At 32.8% G+C, this 21,344-nt stretch overlaps 2 protein-coding genes across 2 annotated transcripts; both read right to left on the bottom strand.

Moving 5' to 3' along the window:
• Positions 1-3,546: 3,546 nt before the first annotated feature.
• On the bottom strand, positions 3,547-6,941 carry LOC102603440 (protein indeterminate-domain 9). Its single transcript, XM_006340087.2, has 4 exons — positions 6,475-6,941; positions 5,749-6,148; positions 4,764-5,044; positions 3,547-4,413 (listed from the first exon to the last, which is right to left on the bottom strand). The coding sequence occupies exons 1-4, from the start codon at positions 6,638-6,640 to the stop codon at positions 3,752-3,754; spliced, it is 1,509 nt and encodes a 502-aa protein (XP_006340149.1). The 5' UTR covers positions 6,641-6,941; the 3' UTR covers positions 3,547-3,751.
• A 9,517-nt stretch (positions 6,942-16,458) lies between these two features.
• LOC102603109 (syntaxin-71-like) lies at positions 16,459-20,030 on the bottom strand. The gene is made up of 9 exons (XM_006340086.2): positions 19,621-20,030; positions 19,419-19,544; positions 18,589-18,748; positions 18,423-18,508; positions 18,263-18,331; positions 18,124-18,168; positions 17,976-18,038; positions 17,774-17,850; positions 16,459-16,979 (listed from the first exon to the last, which is right to left on the bottom strand). Exons 1-9 carry the CDS (start codon positions 19,771-19,773, stop codon positions 16,967-16,969), a joined length of 792 nt encoding a protein of 263 aa, XP_006340148.2. The 5' UTR covers positions 19,774-20,030; the 3' UTR covers positions 16,459-16,966.
• Between the last annotated feature and the right edge of the window lie 1,314 nt (positions 20,031-21,344).

Genomic DNA, 21,344 nt, shown 5'->3' with positions numbered 1-21,344 from the left:
AAGAGGTAGGCAAGCGAGAGTTGTCTATGTATCCCACATACATGCAAATCACATTGGATACATGTATTTGTGATACAAGGAGCGCGATATGAGAGTGGTAAGCGAGATGTAAGGGATGGAAGTGAGCAAAATTTTTTGTCTATGTATTCCAAATACACGCGAATCTACTTAGATACAGTGCATCTAAAACAAATTTTACCAAATTTTAGCCCTCATATATCTCGAGATACATGTATCTGGACGTATCTGAATACATCAAAATCTAGAGGCGTATCCAGAATTTTTTAGATGATGGGTGCACTATTATAAAAAGGTTGATCTATGATATAAATTTGATCGGTTCGACATTTAGGTTTTTACTACTGAAAACCGTTAAAATTTTAAAAAAGTATAGGTCTAAAATTAATCCTTATATATATATATATATAGATAAATATAAAATTCAAATTTCTAACCTCGTGGAGAGAGGTGCACCCAGTCATAATCGCATTATGTGATACTTCAAGTGTGGGTTCACATATCTATATTTCAATAATTAAAAAAATAAAATACACTACTGTATATAATTTCAAGAGGGGACCATGGGTTCACGTGAATACGGTGACCCCCCCTTAGATACGCCTCTGTCAAAATTTGATAAGAATATTCATAATATTGCAAAATAACGTGTATCTAAATAATGAACTCTTAAACTAAGTTGCTTTTTGAAAGGTTGGTGCTTAATTTTTGGTCCTATTAAAAAAAGAACTTGGCCATATATAACGTATAATTTAATAACTTTCCATCAAAAGTACATTTTCTCAAAATTTCTCATAAATAATTCCTCTAGAGAGTGAAAAGTAAACACTACCTAAAATATGTACTTTTGTCTCCCTTAAACCTTAAAAAAAAAAAAACTATGTCCAAACTTGGGACTTGAGAAGAAAAAATGTCATTTTCTTTTAGGAAAAACATTTTTTTCTTTGGTCAATAGTCTTCTATTATAAGTCTATTTTAAAAGTCTTATATTACGGTTTACTAGATATTCTTCTGTCTCCTCTTTTTTTTTTTTTTTTTTTTGCCCCTTTTTGAAATTTTGCTTTCTAATTTAATTTAGTTATCGAAACTTTGATGCATAATTTTATGTACGTTATAATTTCGCCTAATTCACTATAATTCAAGCCTAACGACTTTTACTATAATAAATAAATATATTTATCATAATGCTTGGTTGCTTTGAATTTTGTAGAATTTAATTATTTTGGCTCAAATTTTACATTTATATTGAGAAAAATTAAGAGAAGGTTGATTTTGATATCATAATATATAAAAAAAGACGTATTACCATATTGACCACCGCAATATATGCGTGATGCTAACATTTCATACACACATGAAATAAATGTTTCACCCAATTAAGTTATATATATTATATCAGTAAGAGTTTTTGCTAATAATATTGAAGTGATTTAAGTTTATAATAATAATAAATATCGAATAAAAATAAATATTTACTAATATTTTAATATCTTCTTTTTTATAATATGCAAATAATTTTGAAAAAGAGAGAAAATTTTGTGGAGGACAGCTCTGATAGGCTTATCACATGGAGGATTTGACAGCTACATCTAGTCATGCATTATTTTGAAATAAAGATTCATTATGATCATCTGATTAATTATTGCTTCATCTGTTTTAATTTATTCGTGTTATTTTTTTTTAGCTCGATAAAAAATAATATATTTTTCTTTTTTGATAATTTTAAATTCAATTTTCTCATGACATGCTTAAAATCATAAGATTAATAAAAGACATTTTAATACACTAAATATATTTTTAATTTAAGACCATAAATTAAAATTAAAAAAAATTCATTACTTTCTTAATAAATTTTGTCTTATATTAAAACTAGACATACAATTTGAAACAGATAGAGTATTACATAAAAAGAAAAAACTAGGATATTGTAATTAACAGGAATAAACAATTTTTTATTTTATTTTATTTCAAAAATTAAGCTTCAAAACTTGTCCTTTTGTATTACAATAAACAATTTTTTTTTTTTTTTTAAAGAATTAAGCTTGACAACTTGTCTTTTTGTTCATTAAACTTTAAATTATAAGCTTGGGAAAGAGGTGGAATAATATTTGTGGGCATCTTTTTTTCTTCTTCTTGTGAGTATATATGCTGCCAAAACAAAAGACAAGCCACTGAATGTACCCTCTCTGAATGTTTGTGTTTTCACGAGGGGCGGAGCTACAGTATTAGTTATGGATTCAGATACATATATTAATATATGTATTCATTAAATATCTATGAATATTTAAGTTATGTGTTTTGATGATAAATTCTGAACTAATAAAGTTTAAATTTGAATTTTGCGTTGTTTTTTTTTTTTCTCTCCTAACGATGTACATTAATTATTATGATAATCTTACCCTTCAATTCTTGAAAAATGAAAATTATTGCAATTAAACTTACACAACTTATTGTGGAAAACAAGAAAAACCAATAACAAGACACTTATAATTTGATGATGAAAATATAGAATATATACCACATTAATAACGTTAGTTGCATCGCGCGCGCACACATATAACAAAATTAGGGTTTTTTCAATAAAGATTGGATACATTTTCTTTGAGTCGAGGGTCTACGAGAAACAATTTTTCTATTCACTTAAAGATAAGGATAATATTAGTATTTCTACCCTCTTTAGACTCTACTCATAAAATTACAATATAACGCTATTGTTGTTGTTGTTATTATGACCATGGATACATGATATGTATATATATATATACATAAAAAAAAATGTAAATGAAATAATTAAGTTATATATAAACTGATATTTTTTTTTAACATTATCAATATAGTATCTTATTTCTTTTTCAAATTTCGATCAAATCATGTCTGAACGCCTCCTAACAGCTCAAGTAATGATTCCAAATTAAATTAATGATATCACATTATGATCAATCATCAATCGTCTTTATATAACAGTGTAGTTTGTTTGAATATCTTATATATGCTATAATAAAATGTTATTATAAGAAATATATAACATAATATGACATCGATTTCACAAAACTAAAACTTTCGATCAATACAAATGTACATGACGAGGAATGAAGAAAAATAAAATTTCCAAAAGGGTACAATTATAAGATACCAATAAATTTAACTTTTTCATAAATTCTAAATTGTTTTATCAGTTATAAGTCACAGGTTTCACAGTACTATGTGGTCCATATACTATATAATAAAAACAAATGCATAAAATAACACTAAAAAGTAATCTCAAAGGTAAAAAACTTTGTACATGCAGCAAAAATAATACAATGTGGGTAAAAAGCCATGTCACTTTTTGTCAAAGTCTTTTTTGTAGCCCCCACAATTCACAAGATCTCTAAAAAAAATATGTTTATCTCCTTCCGTATCGATATCTGTATTGAGACTCGATTAAATCTAAAGTTGTACATTACAAGCATGGCGAAGCTAGAGCACAGAAGCCAATATGCAGATTCGGTCGAACTCATTAACTTTTGATCAGATAGTATATTTGTATTAAGAAATTCATTTAACATTTATGATTCTACTTTTAAACTCACATTTAATAACACTTGATCAAGTAGCCATTTTAAAATTTTAGAATTCACAAAACTGAAATTTTGATGGATTTTTTTTATGGAGGCGACGCTCTCAACTACTCTCTTTTGTTGCCTTCAACATCTACGAATCCAATTAAGGAAAAACAAAATCTAATAACCTATTAAAAAATCCTAGAATTATTATTATTATTATTATTATTATCAAACTTGGCCATCTCATGAGTTTGTTGCAAAAATGGCCTCTTTTCATTCCTTCCAACACCAAGAAAATCTCTTGTTAAGTAACCTTGCTTCCCTTTATCTTGTATCATCATCAAAGTATTTGCATTGTTGGCCACAAAAGATGTTGAATTTGTAGCCCCTATTAGCAATCCATTATTTCCTTGAATATTTTCATGAATAGCCACATTTGTAGCACTTGATGATGAAGAATTATTCATCATATTAAGGCTAGATGAGGTCATTAGCCCAAATTGATTGCTAAAGAGTGGTGAATTGTTGTGGTGAATTGTTGATCCAATTTGGGCTGCTTTTTGCAAAAGCGCTGTTGCTGACATGTGGTTATTATTGTAATACATTGGGCTAAGAGTTTTGTTCTCTTCTTCCTCCTTTAGCACACGTGGCATCGATGACGAGGTGGTGGTGATGGCACCACCACCATCGTCATTGACGAACCATTGATTATTATTATTGTTGTTGTTGTTGTTATTGTTCTGTGACGAAGACAAGCCTAACATGCTTGTATGTGGTGCCATTTGTACCAATTCATGAGCCAAGGTGCTTGTTGTGGTTGATGGTGTTGATAAAAAGTCATTAGGGTTACCTGCAGAGCAGAGACAGATTCAAAATTTGAAATAAGGATAAAGGAATTTCACATATACATATATATCAAGTTAAGTGGAACTCACTTGTAACTTATAGAGACGAAATCATAATTTTAATTTTAAATATGATTACAACATTTAGTTTATGTTGTTTAGACTCTATAAAATATGATGTTGCACCATGTGTTGGATCCTTCAAAATACACTATTTTTTGAGGATCTGACATCTATCAATAGTGCTAATTCATTGTATTTTTCAAAATTACGGGTCAAAATCAAATATTTATTGATATTTTAGTGACTTTCACATATATATACATACTGAATTCAGATGAACCTGTGTGCTTACCATAATTTGCATTGTTATGATGAAGCCAAAGTGGTAGCCTTGTTTTTTGTCCATGATCAAGATTAAGTTGATTTGAAGGGTCTAATGATCCCAATCCCATTAATTGAGAAATATTTCCACTCATTTGTTGTTGTTGTTGTTGGAGATTAGTACTAATCCCACCATTAATCAATTGATTTCTCAAGTTATTAAGATTTGTTGCTGTTGGGATTGATGTAAATCTTGTACTTTCTTCAGCTAATGCATCACAAAATGCTCTGTGTGTTATAAAGCTATCCTTTCTGTTATAGAAATTAGCGATGGATAAATTAAATAGAAGAAAACAATATTCTTCAAAAATCACAACTAAAAAAATAGAAACTAACGACAGACAATTTACATAGATAACAACAGAAATCCATCGCTAGTCCTATTTAGCAATATATTACATACACAATGACATATTATCAAAAACTCAGCTTCTAACAATTTTGCAATAAATTAGCGATAAATTATCAAAAACATAGCTACGAGCAATTTACCATAGATTAACGACAAATTATCAAAAACTTAGCTACAAACAACTTAGCGATAAATTAGCTACAACATATTATCAAAACCTTAGCTATATGAGAAATTTTGGAACAAATTAGCAACGTATTACTAAAAACTTAGCAACAAGCAATTTTATAATAGATTAACGATGGATTATAAAAAAAATTAACTACGAGTAATTTTGCGATAGAAGCTTACAACTTGTTGTAGTGAATCTTGATTGAGTTAGAATTAAATTTCACATATATCTAGACCATTTATTTCATCAACAAACTAATCATATTATAGGACTAGTACTTTATTACCAATATTCTCTATTAAATTAAATTCTCTAAAATAATAAATCTAAGTCATGAAAAGTACCTAGAAAAGAGTGTACCATAGTCACATTTAAACTTAGTTACCAGTAAATCTGAAATGTATTACGTAAATTGAGACAGAGATTACGTACCTGGAAAAAAGTGTGCCACAATCACATTTGTACTCTTTAGTACCACAAATCTTACTATGAGCTTTCCAATCAGATTGAACTGCATATTTTTTTGAACATTTTTCACATTTCCATTTTTTTTCACCATGTTTTCTTGAATAATGTTTTTTAACCCCAGTTAAATCACCTAATGCTCTTGATGGATCATGATGTACACATGATTTTTCTGGACAAATATAAACTTTTTTCTTTATAACTTCTTTGTTATTTCTTTGTTTCAATTTCCATGGTAAATTGTGACCTCTTCTATGGAGTTGTAAATTTTGATCTCTTTGGAAACCCTTGTTGCATATTTCACACACGAATCGATTCGTCGCCATTAGAGATGTTGGTGAAAGAGCTATCACTTCTGCATCTGGATCTATTTTTTAGCAACAAAAAAAGTTAGTTATGTTAGAGCAAGAAGGGTTAAAATGAGAAGAAAAAATTTGATTTAGAGTGTTGGGAGTGAGTTCAATTAACGTCGTATATCATTTTCAACTAAAAAAATATACATATATGAAAAAAAATCCTTAAAAGTATATAGTCATATAAATATTAAGTTCTAAACTCATATTTTTTCGAAGAATACATAAGCTTGGAATCGTTAAATATATAAATTCTGAATCCATCTTTGATTTTAATAACAAACAAAATATATATAAGCTTCATAATTCAAATTCTGGATCTGCCTCTGACGACTTATACCTGGATTTCCGGGGAGATTTCTCTTCCTCTTATTAGCACAAGAAACATTTGGATTTGAATTAGGGTTTGGATTTGGATGATTAATATTAGTACTAGGGTTTTTTGGATCTTGAATGAAAGTGAAACCACCTCTCATGGAACAAGAAAGTCCATCATTAGACATCATTTTCTTCTTGAACCTCAAAATTTGAAGTAAAATGAACACACACACCAAAAGAAAAGAAGTTCGGTTTAGTTCAGTTCAGTTCAGCTCAACTCGATTTCAAGAGAAGCCACAAGATTTGCTCAAAACAGCTAAATCCCAAGAAATACTCATTGTATAGTGTACAATGTTTTTAAAACAAAAACAAACAATAGAGTTGTTATAACAACTTCACTTCTTCTTGATTTTCCTCTTCTTTGAGTTTATGTTTGATTTTAGTATATAGTAGAAGTAGAAGCAAAAACTTATTATAACTTAATAAAAGAAAGAATATTTCCCTCTATTATATTATTCCTTCTCTCACACACGGCTTTTGTCTCTAAAAGTCGGTCAGCCATAGACTCAAGTGGACCACTTCAACCTATTACGAGGGCTGTCGTGGAGTGACAAGTACTCTTTCAGTTTTAATCAGAGATTTCGAATTCATATTCTTATTCGATACGATTCACTTTCGTTATAGAGTTTTATTCTAATGTGGAACTTTAAGACATAAACCCGAGTCCAATTGAGTCTTATGCTGATATCAGACACTAGATGAGAAACTAAAAAGAGGAAATATTTATAAAATTTAAAGTTTATGGATTCTGACAGTAACCTCAAGTTAATAATATACATAATAGTCAAGTTCATAATAAATTAAATATTTATAAATATTTAATATCTATTTTGATACATAAGATTAAAACAAAAGTTACTGAATTTTTCGTAAATCGTTATGTTAGTAATCTAAATTCCCTATGCAAGTAAATATTGTATAATTTACAGTGGGGTGAGTGAGGAGAATAACTGTATCAATTTGTCAATATATATACTGCTGCTACAGCTTTGCATGATGTGTTGCTTTCAAAATATTAAAAAAAAGTTGAGAGAATATTTTATTTTGAATACGAAGGTTCTGCTTTTGAATTATATATACTACGATATCACTCGTCTCAGTTTATATGATATATTTTTTATTTTGTCGGTCTCGATAAATATATGTTAATTTAACTTTATAGTTCGGTTGGTGATCAAGTTGTGAAAGAATTATAGAGAAAATCTTCTTTGTATTTCACTGTGTGTCCAATATTCTGTACAACGTGATATATATAACAAAATAATCGTAACTGCCTATACACTTGCTCCTATTCTATTGGTTCCTGTGTAACAGAATTATTCTACAAAATATAAATGAAAAATAAAAATGTATATCCAAGGAAAGATCTGGAATGTAGGTTTTGCAGATGTTCTTTGTTGATATGTATAACATGGGCCTCCGAGACGTAAAAGCCCAAGGCACAGAAGATTGTAGGCCCAATCTGCTCATAGACCCAAATTAGAATAACAAAAGCAAGTCAAACAGTAGTGGTCCTTATGCATTTGTACCGACAACCTCACATTTACCTTCATCTTCTTTATCTCTAAATAAAACTGAATCACCGAAAATAATGTCGTTAGAAAAATGCTTCTCACCAACACCCCCCCTCAAGTTGGAGGGGGCGGCACGAACACCCAACTTGCCCAAAAGACTTCAGTGAGAAGGACCAGATAAAGGTTTAGTAAAGAGATCCGCAAGCTGGGAAGAAGAAGAGACAAAGGAAAGAGAAATTAAACCGGCCAGATATTGTTGACGCACAAAATGGCAATCAAGGTCCACATGTTTGGTACGCTCATGAAAGATCGGATTTTTAGCTATATGAATTGCTGCCTGGCTGTCGGAGTGAAGGGAAACAGGCAAAGAAGGAGGAACTGATAAATCCTCAAGCAATCGAACCAACCAAGTGAGTTCCGCAACTACCCATGTCATAGAACGGTACTCTGCTTCTGCAGAAGAAAGGGACACAAAAGGTTGTTTCTTTGATTTCCAGGAGATAGGACTGCCACCTAAACTGATAAAGAAACCACTGACTGAACGACGAGTCTCAGGGCAAGACGCCCAATCTGCGTCACAAAAAGCAAGCAGCTGAACGGAGGGATTGGAGGACATAAAGAGGCCCAAACCTAGAGTACCAAGTAAGTAGCGTAAGACATGAATTGCTGCAGAGTAGTGTGAAGTACGAGGAAGCTGCATATATTGGCTTAGGTGTTGAATTGAGAAAGCAAGGTCGGGACGAGTGTGACTCATGTAGTTCAACTGACCAATCAACCTCCGATATGAAGTTGGATCTGATAAAAGCTCACCATCATCTGCTTTCAATTTCAGGGACGGATCCAAAGGTGAACTTACAGGTGTGAGTTCGAGGCAATTATACTCAGAAAGGACCTCAAGAATGAATTTTCGCTGATTGAGGATCAAACCAGTAGATTCACGTAGCACCTCCATCCCCAAAAAATAATGTAAGCTTCCCAAATCTTTAATTTGAAATTCAGAGTGCAAAAAGGATTTCAAAGCTTGTAATTCTTCAATGTCATCCCCAGTCAGCACAATATCATCCACATAGACTATTAACAAGGAAATAAGAGCACCATTGCGTTTATAAAAGAGAGAGTAATCATTTAACGAATGAGCATAACCTTTGAACTCAAGTGCAACGGTTAGCCTTGCATACCATTGGCGGGAAGCCTGTTTCAAACCATAAAGAGATTTTCTCAAATGACAAACATGATGAGGAGAAGGAGAGTCTATGCCGGGAGGGAATTTCATATACACATCTTCCTCCAAATCCCCATGTAGAAATGCGTTGTTTACATCTAATTAGAACAAATTACATCCCTTCTTAACTGCGATGGCAAGAACACATCTGATAGTGGTGATCTTAACGACTGGACTGAATGTTTCTGTAAAATCAACTCCATCCTGCTGCATATCCCCCCTAATAACAAGGCGAGCTTTCAACCGCTCAACTGATCCATCAGATCGTAATTTCACCTTATAAACCCACTTACAAGGTAAGGCTTTACGACCTGGAGGAAGACGGACAACATTCCAAGTATTATTAGCTAACAAATCATCTAATTCTTTTGCCATAGCATCCTGCCAACCGGGGTGTAAAACTGCCTGGGAATAGCTGTTGGGCTCATGAATGTGAGACAGAGAACTAAGAAAATGTTGGTTAGGGGAAGAGAGGGCATTGAAAGAGAAAGAAGGGGCTTGAACAGAAGATAAAAAACAAAAATTAGAAACATCTGCTAGATGTACAGTGCTGCAAACATAATCTTCCAAATAGGCAGGAGTTTTGAGAGATCTAGTAGACCTCCTTAGGATAACAGGATCAAGAGATGGAGATAGAGAAGTGTCGACAGGAGATGGACCAAGATCAGAAGATAGCGAAGAAGTAGATGGAAGAGTAATTGGATTCGAAAAAGCTGGAAAATATGAACTAGAAGGTAACGAGTGATCAGGGGAATTGGGATTAGAGACACTGGAAACTTCAAAGTTCATAGGAGAAGGAGAAGTAATGGGAAAAATAGGAACTGAACTATTGATAGCTATGAAGGGAAAAATGTTTTCATGGAAGATAACATTCCGACTAACAAAAAATTTCTGATTCTTGAAATCAAACAACTTATATCCTTTCTTTCCATGAGGATATCCAAGAAAAACACAAGGGATAGCTCTAGGATCTAACTTAGTTCTTCCTTGAGGCAAAGTGGAGGCAAAACACAAACATCCAAACACCCTTAAGTGATGGTAGGAAGGAGGTTTTCCAAACAAAATATCACATGGGGTTTTAAATTTTAAAAGCTTGGTGGGACATCTATTGATTAAATAGGCAGCTGTTAGAATAGAATCACCCCAAAATTTTGATGGTAAATGAGACTGAAACAACAAAGATCTAGCCACCTCTAGCAAATGTCTATGTTTTCTTTCAACGACACCATTTTGTTGTGGTGTAGCTACACAAGAAGTTTGATTGATAATCCCTTTGGATAAAAAGAATGAAGAACCCTCTTGAGTGGAACCAAGTTCCATAGCATTGTCAGATCTAATGATTTTAACCTTCTTGTCAAATTGTCTTTCTACCATAGCTAGAAAATTTTGTAAAGTTGGAAAGGCATTGCTCTTGGTAGATAATAGGAAAACCCAAGTTCCCCTACTATAATCATCAACAATGGTAAGGAAATATCTATATCCATTATAAGTAGGAGTGTGGAATGATCCCCAAGTATCAATGTGTATAAGATCAAAAATTTGCTTGCTAGAAATATCACTGTTCGGAAATGGAAGCTTGGTTTGTTTAGCTAAAGGACAGATATCACAAGGCTCAACAAACTTAGATAAAACAGGAAAAAGAATTCCATTGATATTCTTCATATTGGACAAAGGTATGTGGCCTAGCCTATCATGCCACAACCTATTGACTACATCAGACTGAGAAACACTAGATAAAGCAGCAGAAGTGTTGTGTTTTGATTGAAAAACTGAATTGGAAATCCTATTACAAGATCTACTAAGACTGGAAATTGGAGGTTGATCATGTTGCATCACATATAGTCCATTTCTGGATTCACCAAGCACCATTGGGCTCTTCATTGAAGGGCCCTGCATGAAACAGTGAGAAGAAGAAAAGATTAATAGATGTTGGAACTGCTCAAATAACTTATGAACAGAGAGTAGATTAAAGTGAAAACTTGGAACAAACAGGACATTAGAAATGACAAAGTTAGAAAAAAGTCTCACTGATCCTACATGTGTTACTTTAACAGTTTGAGAATTGGGAAGTTTGACAAATGTTGCTTTAGGCAACAGATTAAAAGAGATGAAATATCCTTTGTTGAAAGTCATATGTTGACTTGCTCCTGAATCAATAATCCATGAATTTGGGCTAACAAGGTTGTGATTTGTTTTAGAATAGAAAGAAAAAGGAAGTAGGTTTATACCAGCACAGTTGGCATTAGCTATGACCTCAGAATTGGTGCTTTGTTTCCCAACTTTTTCTTGTTGAAGCAATGACATGATCTGCTTCAGTTGGTCCTGTGATAAAAGATTTCCCGACTCTGGTGGATCCACATTATAATAGAACTGGTTTCCTGCTGCCTCACCTGTCATAGCTACATTACCGTGAACAGAATTAGGGGAATTTTTGTTCTTAGTAAACTTAAAATTAGGAGGAAACCCATGAATTTTGTAACATTGCTCAATGGTGTGCCCTATTTTCTTACAATATCTGCATGTTGGAGCAGACTTCTTATTCTCATAATAGTTTCCTCTTGTAGGTTTGTACTCGGGTGCTCCAAGTCTCTGTCCAGAGGTATTTTGTCCAAATGCCACAAAGGAAGAATTCTCCCCAGGGAATTTGGGGTTCATATTCATCTCCCTTTGCTTTTCCTCTTGAATCAACAAAGCATAGGCATTAGACGTAAAGGGTAAAGGAGAAATCATCAAGATATTACCTCTGGCTGCACAGTAAGAATCGTTCAGACCCATGAGAAATTGCACCAGACGTACATCATGTTTTGCTTTCACATTCTTTTCTTTTGCTCCACAGGAGCAAGCACATCCACATACTGTGAAGGTATCAAGTGTGTCGAGTTCATCCCACAACCCCTTCATCTTTGTGTAGTAAGAAGCAATGTTAGAGGTCCCTTGAACAAGCTCATTGAGCTCTTTTTGCAGCTGAAACTACTTCGCTCCACTACTTTGCCCAAATCTAGTCTCCAAATCAAACCAGAGTTCCTTGGCAGTGGAGGAATAGATTACACTATCTGAGTTCTCTCGTGAGAGAGAGTTGAGAAGCCAGGAGATCACCATATTGTTAGCTCTGCTCCAAGCTTTGTGGTGATCGGCGTCTTTAGCAGGTTCACTCGTGGATCCATCAATGAAACCAGATTTGTTCTTTGCAGTCAAGGCAATCATCATGCCCCTTTTCCATCCTGCAAAGCTTTTTCCATCAAAAGGAGTATTCACCAGCAAAGTACCTGGGGAATCAGTTTGAGAGATGAAATAAGGATGGGAATATGAAGAAAAATCAGCAGCAGCAGCTACTGTAGCTGTTTGGACTGCAATGGTAGAATTATCACCCATGATTGAAAAGAAGAGAACCACAGTGAAGAGAGAAAACGAGATTGAAAAAGAGAAGAATCAAAGGATTTAAAACCTTGCTCTGATACCATGAAAGAATTATAGAGAAAATCTTCTTTGTATTTCACTGTGTGTCCAATATTCTGTACAACGTGATATATATAACAAAATAATCGTAACTGCCTATACACTTGCTCCTATTCTATTGGTTCCTGTGTAACAGAATTATTCTACAAAATATAAATGAAAAATAAAAATGTATAGGTTTTGCAGATGTTCTTTGTTGATATGTATAACATGGGCCTCCGAGACGTAAAATCCCAAGGCACAGAAGACTGTAGGCCCAATCTGCTCATAGACCCAAATTAGAATAACAAAAGCAAGTCAAACAGTAGTGGTCCTTATGCATTTGTACCGACAACCTCACATTTACCTTCATCTTCTTTATCTCTAAATAAAACTGAATCACCGGAAATAATGTCGTTAGAAAAATGCTTCTCACCAACAAGTTGCCTACACCTTCACACTTGTGGTGGGCATTCGAACCCCATTGTATTCAATGGCGGAGCCAGGAATTTCACGAAGAGGGTCCAAAAATTAAATAACAAAAAACTCTTTTTAAAAAGCGAAAAAAAATGTTGTAAGTGAGATTTGAACACACAAGCACTGGCTCATTAAAGATGTCTAAACACTTATTCAAGACAGCTTAAACCATTAGACTATAACAACCTATTATGTCAAGGGTGTCCAAAATATATTATTTAATCACTTCGTGTATTATTTTACTTGTATATGCGGTATTTTTTGCCGACAAAGAATGTCCAATTGGACACGCTGACATACATGTGCCTACACCCCTGATTGTATCCCAACCTCAAAAAAATAAATACATCTTATTTTTAATAAGATATTTTATTTTGAATCATAAATTTTAAATTTCGTACTCAGTCAAACTAACATAAAAATTGGAAGGGAGACCAAAGTACTTTCTTTGATGACTCTTTAATACTCCTCCAATCAATTTGATTGATAGGTATATATTTCTTTTTTAATCTATCTATAAAAGAATGATCTTTTTTATTTTATTTTTCTTTAACAAGAAAATTACATATAGACAAATATATATGATATATTTTAGATCATATATTTTTTTTGTTTTCCACTAAATTTTTGATATTCAGAGCTCGACTAAATTTAGATTCACGTCGGAAAGATCCACATTGAGGGTAAAACGCTCCCTAACAAAGGCGATTCCGTACTCAAAGAAATTTAAACCCAAAATCTTGTGGTTAAGGATGAAGTACTTACCACTCTAACATAATTTATTTTTTTAATTTATGAATTTTGTACTCTATTAAATACCACATAAATTAAGAAGGGTAAATGTAGATAAGTTCAAATACCATATGATGAATTAAAGAAAAAAAAGAAAAAAGGGCAAAAAGACAGAATGAAAAACTTTAGTTCTCCAAAAAGATTGATTGAGGGATTGAAAAAAAGTATGTTGCCTTTACAATTTACATATAGTAAAAATGATTATGTCATTATTGTTTCTCCACACTTTATTTGGTGACTGTTAATAATTAAATTAAATTTTTTCTCACCCAGTACTTATTTTACATTATTAAAAAGTTACTATTTTCTTATTAGTTTCTCACTGAAAATGTTAGGTAGCTTTTTTTTAAAATATAAATATTTTGATTAAATTGGTGAAAAAATAAAAAAAATAGTAGTGTTTACAAAAAAAATATGAAACTTTTCAGCATTTTATCAAGAATCAATTTCCCATCATAGTTTTTTCAGTGAATTGATTAGGTGAGAAATTGATGAAAACATGAATTTGTTATTGATCCACGGTGGAAAAAGTATTTGTTTCAAGCAATGTTAGGACTTATTTAATTTGACATCTCTTTTTTTTCTTTTGTTTATTTTTAATTCGATGTTTGGTACTCCTATTCGTCTCCAACTCATCCGAGTTCGCATCGGATAAGGTCTATGCAAAGGTAACACTCCACCTAGGATCTTTTTTTATTCTTCTTAGTCCAATCGAGATATATTTTATTGTATAATTGATAGAGAACGAAGGCGCTTTCCGGGAAGGTGAGAGTTGTAGACTTGATATTTAGATCACCTTGTGTTGAGAAGGAAAAGAAGTTATTCAAATTTTATATATCCAGAATTTAAAAACCAAAAATTCTAATTAAGAAAGAAGCAGCTCTATTCACTGCTCCTATCCACTGATAGTAATTAATGTAAGAACTTTAATTAAAAACAAAAAAAATGTTAATCAATTCCATCATAAAGAAAACAAATATAAATATAAGTATATACGTAGTTTAGATTCAGAATTATTTTTGATACAAAATATAAATATATATACAAAAAATCTACTATTTTTTTGTCAAGGTCTCTCTCTAACACATATTTTCTAAATTCTCATGTTACAAATGATTTGACTAGAACATAGTAACTAAAAAAGCCCAAGTGCATATATAGCCAACCTTTGGGGGCATTATTTTTGTATGTCTATTTACTTCGGAACAACTTTATATAAATGACATTTGAAGTTAAGTAATCAGACATTATATTAAATTTAATATCAATATTATTCATATACATTTTATCTAATACATCTAGTCAAACGATCCCTAAAAGATGGATAATGTATAACCTTTAGGTGTCTCTATTAAATAATATACTTAAAAAGAAAAAAGGAAGCATATTTTACTCAACCACTTTTTTGGAATTAAGTTCTTGGAATTTAGTATTTGAAAGACAGATTATTTTTATTTAATTCTCTATATGTTGATTTTCTTGAATAAAATGATGGAGACATATACCCAATAACTTCAACTAATCTCATTACTCTTTGAATAGTTCTTTGTATAATTAACCCTAATTAACTCTCTTGGAAAAGCAAAAACAAATATAGTGCTAATAGGAATTTACACTCACTCAATCTTTATATTCCCGTATTCACAAATTATCTTTCGTATTTTTTTTCTATTTATATATTTTAAAAGAATATTTTTGACTGTTTTATCTTTATTTATGTCTTAAGGTATAATTTGTCTTTATTAAATAATTAATCCGAGGTAATAAAATAAGGAGAAAAATTAGTGACAGATAATATGAGACGAAGGAAATATTATTTTATATGATTCTCGGGAAGGACGACAAACTTGACATTAATTCCATCGCCAATTAATATATCAAAGAGTTCCCTCTCACAATTTGATGAATATAAAAAATGAACATGTTGGTACTCGTGTTTTTTGTGTTTCCTATTCAATGTCGGTTATTCGTATTGAAGTTCGATTAATACAAATTACTGAAAAAGCTCAACCTTAAAAGTGTGACAATTCTATTTTCGAGACCTAAACTTGACACTTTTATACTCCATATTTATTTCCCGATGAAATTTCATAAGTGGAGTTTGAGAACCATAGAGCCTATGCAAATTTATCATTATATTATGGAGGTAGAGAGGTTGTTTTCCAAAAAATCCTTCGGCTCAAGTGGGGCAAATCCAAGTACAAAGAAGAAGAAACAGTAGAGAAAACATAGTAACTAACAAGTGAAGCAGTGCAAAGCCTACAATAAAGGAACAAGATCAACGAAACAGTGCGATAATCGAAACACAATAACAACAGATATGTAGTACATCAAAAGAAAGAACTACAATGTTATAGCTAATTCAACGACAAAAACAACAAAAAACCTTATCCCTCGAAAAGCAAGACAACGCGTCATTACCACTGCTATTAATAGTGCGATAACTGTATGCATATTTAATAGAAGTAATAAGGAACAAATGAAAAAAAATACAAATTTCTGATAGGTAGAAGCGGATCCAGAATTTTTAATTTATGCATTCTGAACCATAATCCTTTTTGCTTACTGGTTGAATAAATTATTTATACATATCAAATAATTTTTTTACCACAAATATAGAATTTGAACCAAAATTACTAGCTAGGTTCCCTGAATCCGTAGCTAAAATTGTGACTCCGCCTCTGCTAGAATGCTCCCCTCTCCCTCCCACCAGAAAACAAACACTCCATCTGTTTCTGTTCAATTTTCTTTGTTGCTCTCAAGTTTATGGTAAAAAATATTGGCTGCTAGATAAAATTGATTCATTTCTACACAGGCTTCAATAAACAGACTCTTATATTAAGAAAAAAGACAATAAAAAGGAGAAGTAGACAAAATATACAATCTTAACTGTGAGTTCTAGGATTTCCCAAGGCTAGTACAGTATAGAATTAGCAAGCGCGGGGAGTAGATGAATCTTACACCTGACCGTGGGAGATCAATCAGGATCAAATGAAGCTCGAGCTCCCAGTACTTTACTTTAGTACACTGCACCAATAAAGAAAAATTGTTTAGAAGTGCAAGATGCGATATCTATTGCTTGGTTACTTTATTTTTACACCACCGCACCAAGAGCGTAGCAGAAAAGTTGATAAAATGATACTTGATTTATTCAAGTTCATAGTTGGTACAGTTTAAAAAAAATCAATCTAATGTAATGTCTTAGCCAGTCTGAACACTGAGTTGTCACTAAAATAACTACTTGACATCAACCAAATATTGTACCGAGTGAAACAAAGAAAATACTTGATTTGATTTCTTTTTCCTTGTTCGTTTTCTTCGCTTTTACTTTCTATAGTGTAGAACAACATCATACCCAGTGTAGTCCCATAAAGTGAGAACTGGGGAACGTAGAGTGTACGTTGACCATACCCCTACCTCAGAGGTAGAGAGGTTCTTTCCGATAAAACCTCGGCTCAAGAAAAATACAATTTAAAGCAACCAGAAAAAGAAGAAACTATAGGAACAATACTATGACTGCTTATATGAATGGACAAAAAGACAACGCACTACTACCTATTAACTTTCCATCCTAATTTGTGTCCTCCACACCCTCCTTCCTATCTGAGGTCATGTCCTTGGTAAGCTGAAACTGCGTCATCTCCTTTCTAATCACCTCTCCAAGTAATGAAATTCAGATTCCCATAAGTTTGTCAGACTACTATGCGAATAGTAATATTGTTGAATCTTTTCTTAACTTCCAAGCATAATTATCATCAACGAAGGAATCACAAAGCTGAATAAGAAGCAATGTAAAGTAATCTCTCAAGATAGATACTCACTTGTAAAGATAGGCCATAATCCCCAGAAGGATACAGATAAGTATTATATCGATAAAGAAGTTTTTGCTGGACCTTATCTGGAGGAAAGAAAAATTACACCAGTAGGTAAACCTCAAAAGAAAATTGACTCAAAACATAGAAAAAGTAATCTGCTTAGTGAACCGGACAGGGGAGGAGGAATTTTAATAGAACTTTAGGATACCTTGTTAATGTTATCCTTGAGTCTGACATTATTGTTTTTGATATCAGTGGTTGCCTTATCCACCTGTAAGACAACCGAAGTAAGGTGAATTATGAACGTTGTTTGTTACAGTAGTCCAATAAATGGAGATTTAAGAAACCATTCTAACCTTTGTATTGATTTCGTCCATCAAAGGAACTTGCCTATCCAATTCCTGAAACAAAGTGGAACAAAATAATGATCAAGAAACAGTTTTATTCCTGAGAACAGAATCATGTTTAGGAGGAAAATCGGGTGATGAGGGAAACCTCGTTCATATCACGAGCCAAATTCTTCAGTGTGTCCAGACCTTCTGAAATAACATCTAATCCTTCATCCTATAGAATTCAACATTCGGTTATGTGATGGTTCCGTGTAAAACTAACAGAGAAAAAGGAATTAAAGAACAAGAATTGGAAAGTTACAAGCCTGTTTCATTTTCCGCATCTCATACTCTGATCTAAAATGAGTGCCCTCTTCAGTTTGCTCGTAGAAACCCTCGTTGAACTGTCCCTCTAATACGCGTTTTTGACATCATGAGAAATCCCAGGAACTTAATTGTAAAGAAAGCATAAAGGAATTGATTATATATTACCTGAGTCAAATTTTATATTTTTGTTGAACGATGAAGTCCCGCGACCTCCTGTTGTTTTGGCTGCATCTGTACTTCCATCAGGTATTGCCTGAATTCTCTCCGATAGCATAAGTACCAAATCACCACGAGTCTCCAATCCCTCTTGGGATAGTCCTTTAACCTGTTTGTAATCTAGTTATGACTAACATTTTCCAAATGTAAAAAGTTTCATACCTCGACCTAAAGTCCAGTTATCAAAACTAGCACCTTGGGTAGTCAAATTCTGCAGTTAAACATTCTTTATACCTAATATCTATGTTGTTCGAACTCTTAAGAAAATGTAGACGGGTGTGTGCTGGATCCCTCCAAAAGTAGTGCATTTTCAGAGGATCCAACATGGTTGTGGCAACATTTTTGGAGTGTCGGAGTAACATGATACTCGGAAATGTTGGAAGCAACCATTTTGCTCAACATAACCTTACAACATGAATACCTATCAACCAATTTCGACATTATTAACCATAAAAAGAGGACCATAAGATCACATTGAGTATATAGATATATTTCCTTCAAAGTTTACTCATAGCTCGCCTTGACGCACTATCAAGGATTGTGATGAGATGGATAGGCTTCTTTCATCTTAACCAGAGAAGTTCGAGCCTGGATATAGAAAAAATCCTGGTAGAGAGCGCTTTCTTTAAATGGGTCCCAATGCAGGTACTAGACATCGGATGGAAACCAAAACAACAAGCAAAACGCAGAATTCTTGAAAAACACAGGACAAAAAAACTACTCCAATTACATACATACATTTAAGCCCAAAAATACCCAAAATTTAAACAAAATTTTACCTTTTTCTGAGCAAGTTTGTGCAATTTTTTTATTTCATCCATTAAACGCGCCTTCGTTCGTCGTACCTCCGCCTTCATAGCCACTGCTTTAGCTCTGTTCGTTTCCATAGCAGCCATCTCTGCTTTCTGCCAAATCGAACAACAAAATTTTAAAAAATAACTCTCAATTCGATTCAATTTTGTAATCGGAACGAGAATTTACCTCAGAAGTAGCGTCAATTTGAGATTCGAAGGATGAATAAAGGCGAGCGAAGGCATCGCCGGAGGAATCATTAGCGGCATGCTTGTCGACATCGTACTTTTCGTACTTCTTACATATCGAATCAACTCTGAAGATAATGTCGATGACGCTCATTTTCGGTTCCGGTTAACTATTTTTTCCCGGTGACGGAGGATTTTTGAGAAGTAGAAAATGATGGCGGACGGGAAAAAGGGAGGAGAGAGAAACGTAGATACACTTCTTCCTCTATTTGTCTCATCGAATTCAGCCATTTTTTCACTTTCTCTTTCTCTCTCTGGTTTACCGGCGAAGCAAAGGTTCACCGGCGATATCGGCTTTTGCGGGAGAGAAGAGTGAATTTAGCGGGAGTAATTAATTAGTAGTAATCCGTTTTTTCAGTCATAAAAGGAGCTTAATCACAAAAAGGGGTGGGGGTATTTTTTTGGTTAATTCATTTTCACCCCTAACTTCCCGTAGTCTCTTAAACTTATCAATAAATTTCATTTTAACGTTCGAATTATGATGTTTTGAATGACGATATGAACATATGGTGAAGTGTACTTATTAGATACTTTCGACTTAAATTTTCAAGTGCTCATTACGTTGATAGATTAACTACTTAAAATATATTACTTCTTTTAATTATATACACTAACCTTGATAACACGTAAAATCTTATGCATATTTCAATTGTTATTACTGTGTATAATTAAAGGAAAAAAATATTTATATTCTATGTGATTAACGTAGCTATCTATAACGGACACCTATGAACTCACGACACACACTTTTGCAAATGAATCGAAAATGTCTAATAAAATTATTTCATCATATATTTAGATACTTGATTAAAACATAATCATAATTCGAATATACATATATAGTGGTGCTCAGTTCTCAAAACGCAAGAGACAACATATAATTGCGTTAATTCAGAAAGGATAAGATTGCACCCATTATAATATGTAATGTAATCCATCCATCTTGGGAAAAACGAGATGTGTTATCTTGCAAATTAATTAATTAAAACAATAGTACATCAATTCAAATTCATCATTACATGCAAAAATTAAACAAAGATCAATATAACATCATTATTCATTAATTCTAAATTTAAATTCTAAATTCCTCTCTAATTCCATTAGCAATTTGGGTGGCGTGGAAGAAGAGGAGAACCATGTAAGGCCCGAACACGCCTCCTGGTGCGTTCATGAACGCGGCGGTGTTGGTGATTGGATTCTTAATCGTAAAAACTTGAATAATGAGCGATGGCTACTGAAATAAGAAGCACACACAAACAGAACACTGCGTAGCATTGTCTTCCCAATTTTCCTACTATCCCTTAAAAGTAATTCTCCATCTATCAAATAAAATATGTCTTGTGTTTTGTGAAAAATGTGGTGTGTGGAAATTAAATTGGTGGATGAAAAGACAATTAAAACAAGAGGCAATATTAAAGCAAAGGGTGAGAGGTTTTGGGACTACTGACAAAAACTTTATAGCTTTTGAGTTTTGAGTCGAGGATTGTTCAAAATCATATAATTAAGGTGATCAAGTCTGGTATTCATAGCGAACTTTTCACACTCCTACAGGTTGAAGATAAGGAAAGTTGAAGATATTGAACAGGTTGTACCATATTGATAGTACCAACTTGATACTAGCTTTGATTCGGAATTCAGACAAAAAATCACTTAAATATATATATA

This window comes from Solanum tuberosum, unplaced genomic scaffold, assembly GCF_000226075.1.
Source record: "Solanum tuberosum cultivar DM 1-3 516 R44 unplaced genomic scaffold, SolTub_3.0 scf00017, whole genome shotgun sequence".
Taxonomy (NCBI): domain Eukaryota; kingdom Viridiplantae; phylum Streptophyta; class Magnoliopsida; order Solanales; family Solanaceae; genus Solanum; species Solanum tuberosum.
Note: the sequence above shows the minus strand (reverse complement) of the source record. Positions and strands in the feature narration are given on the sequence as shown.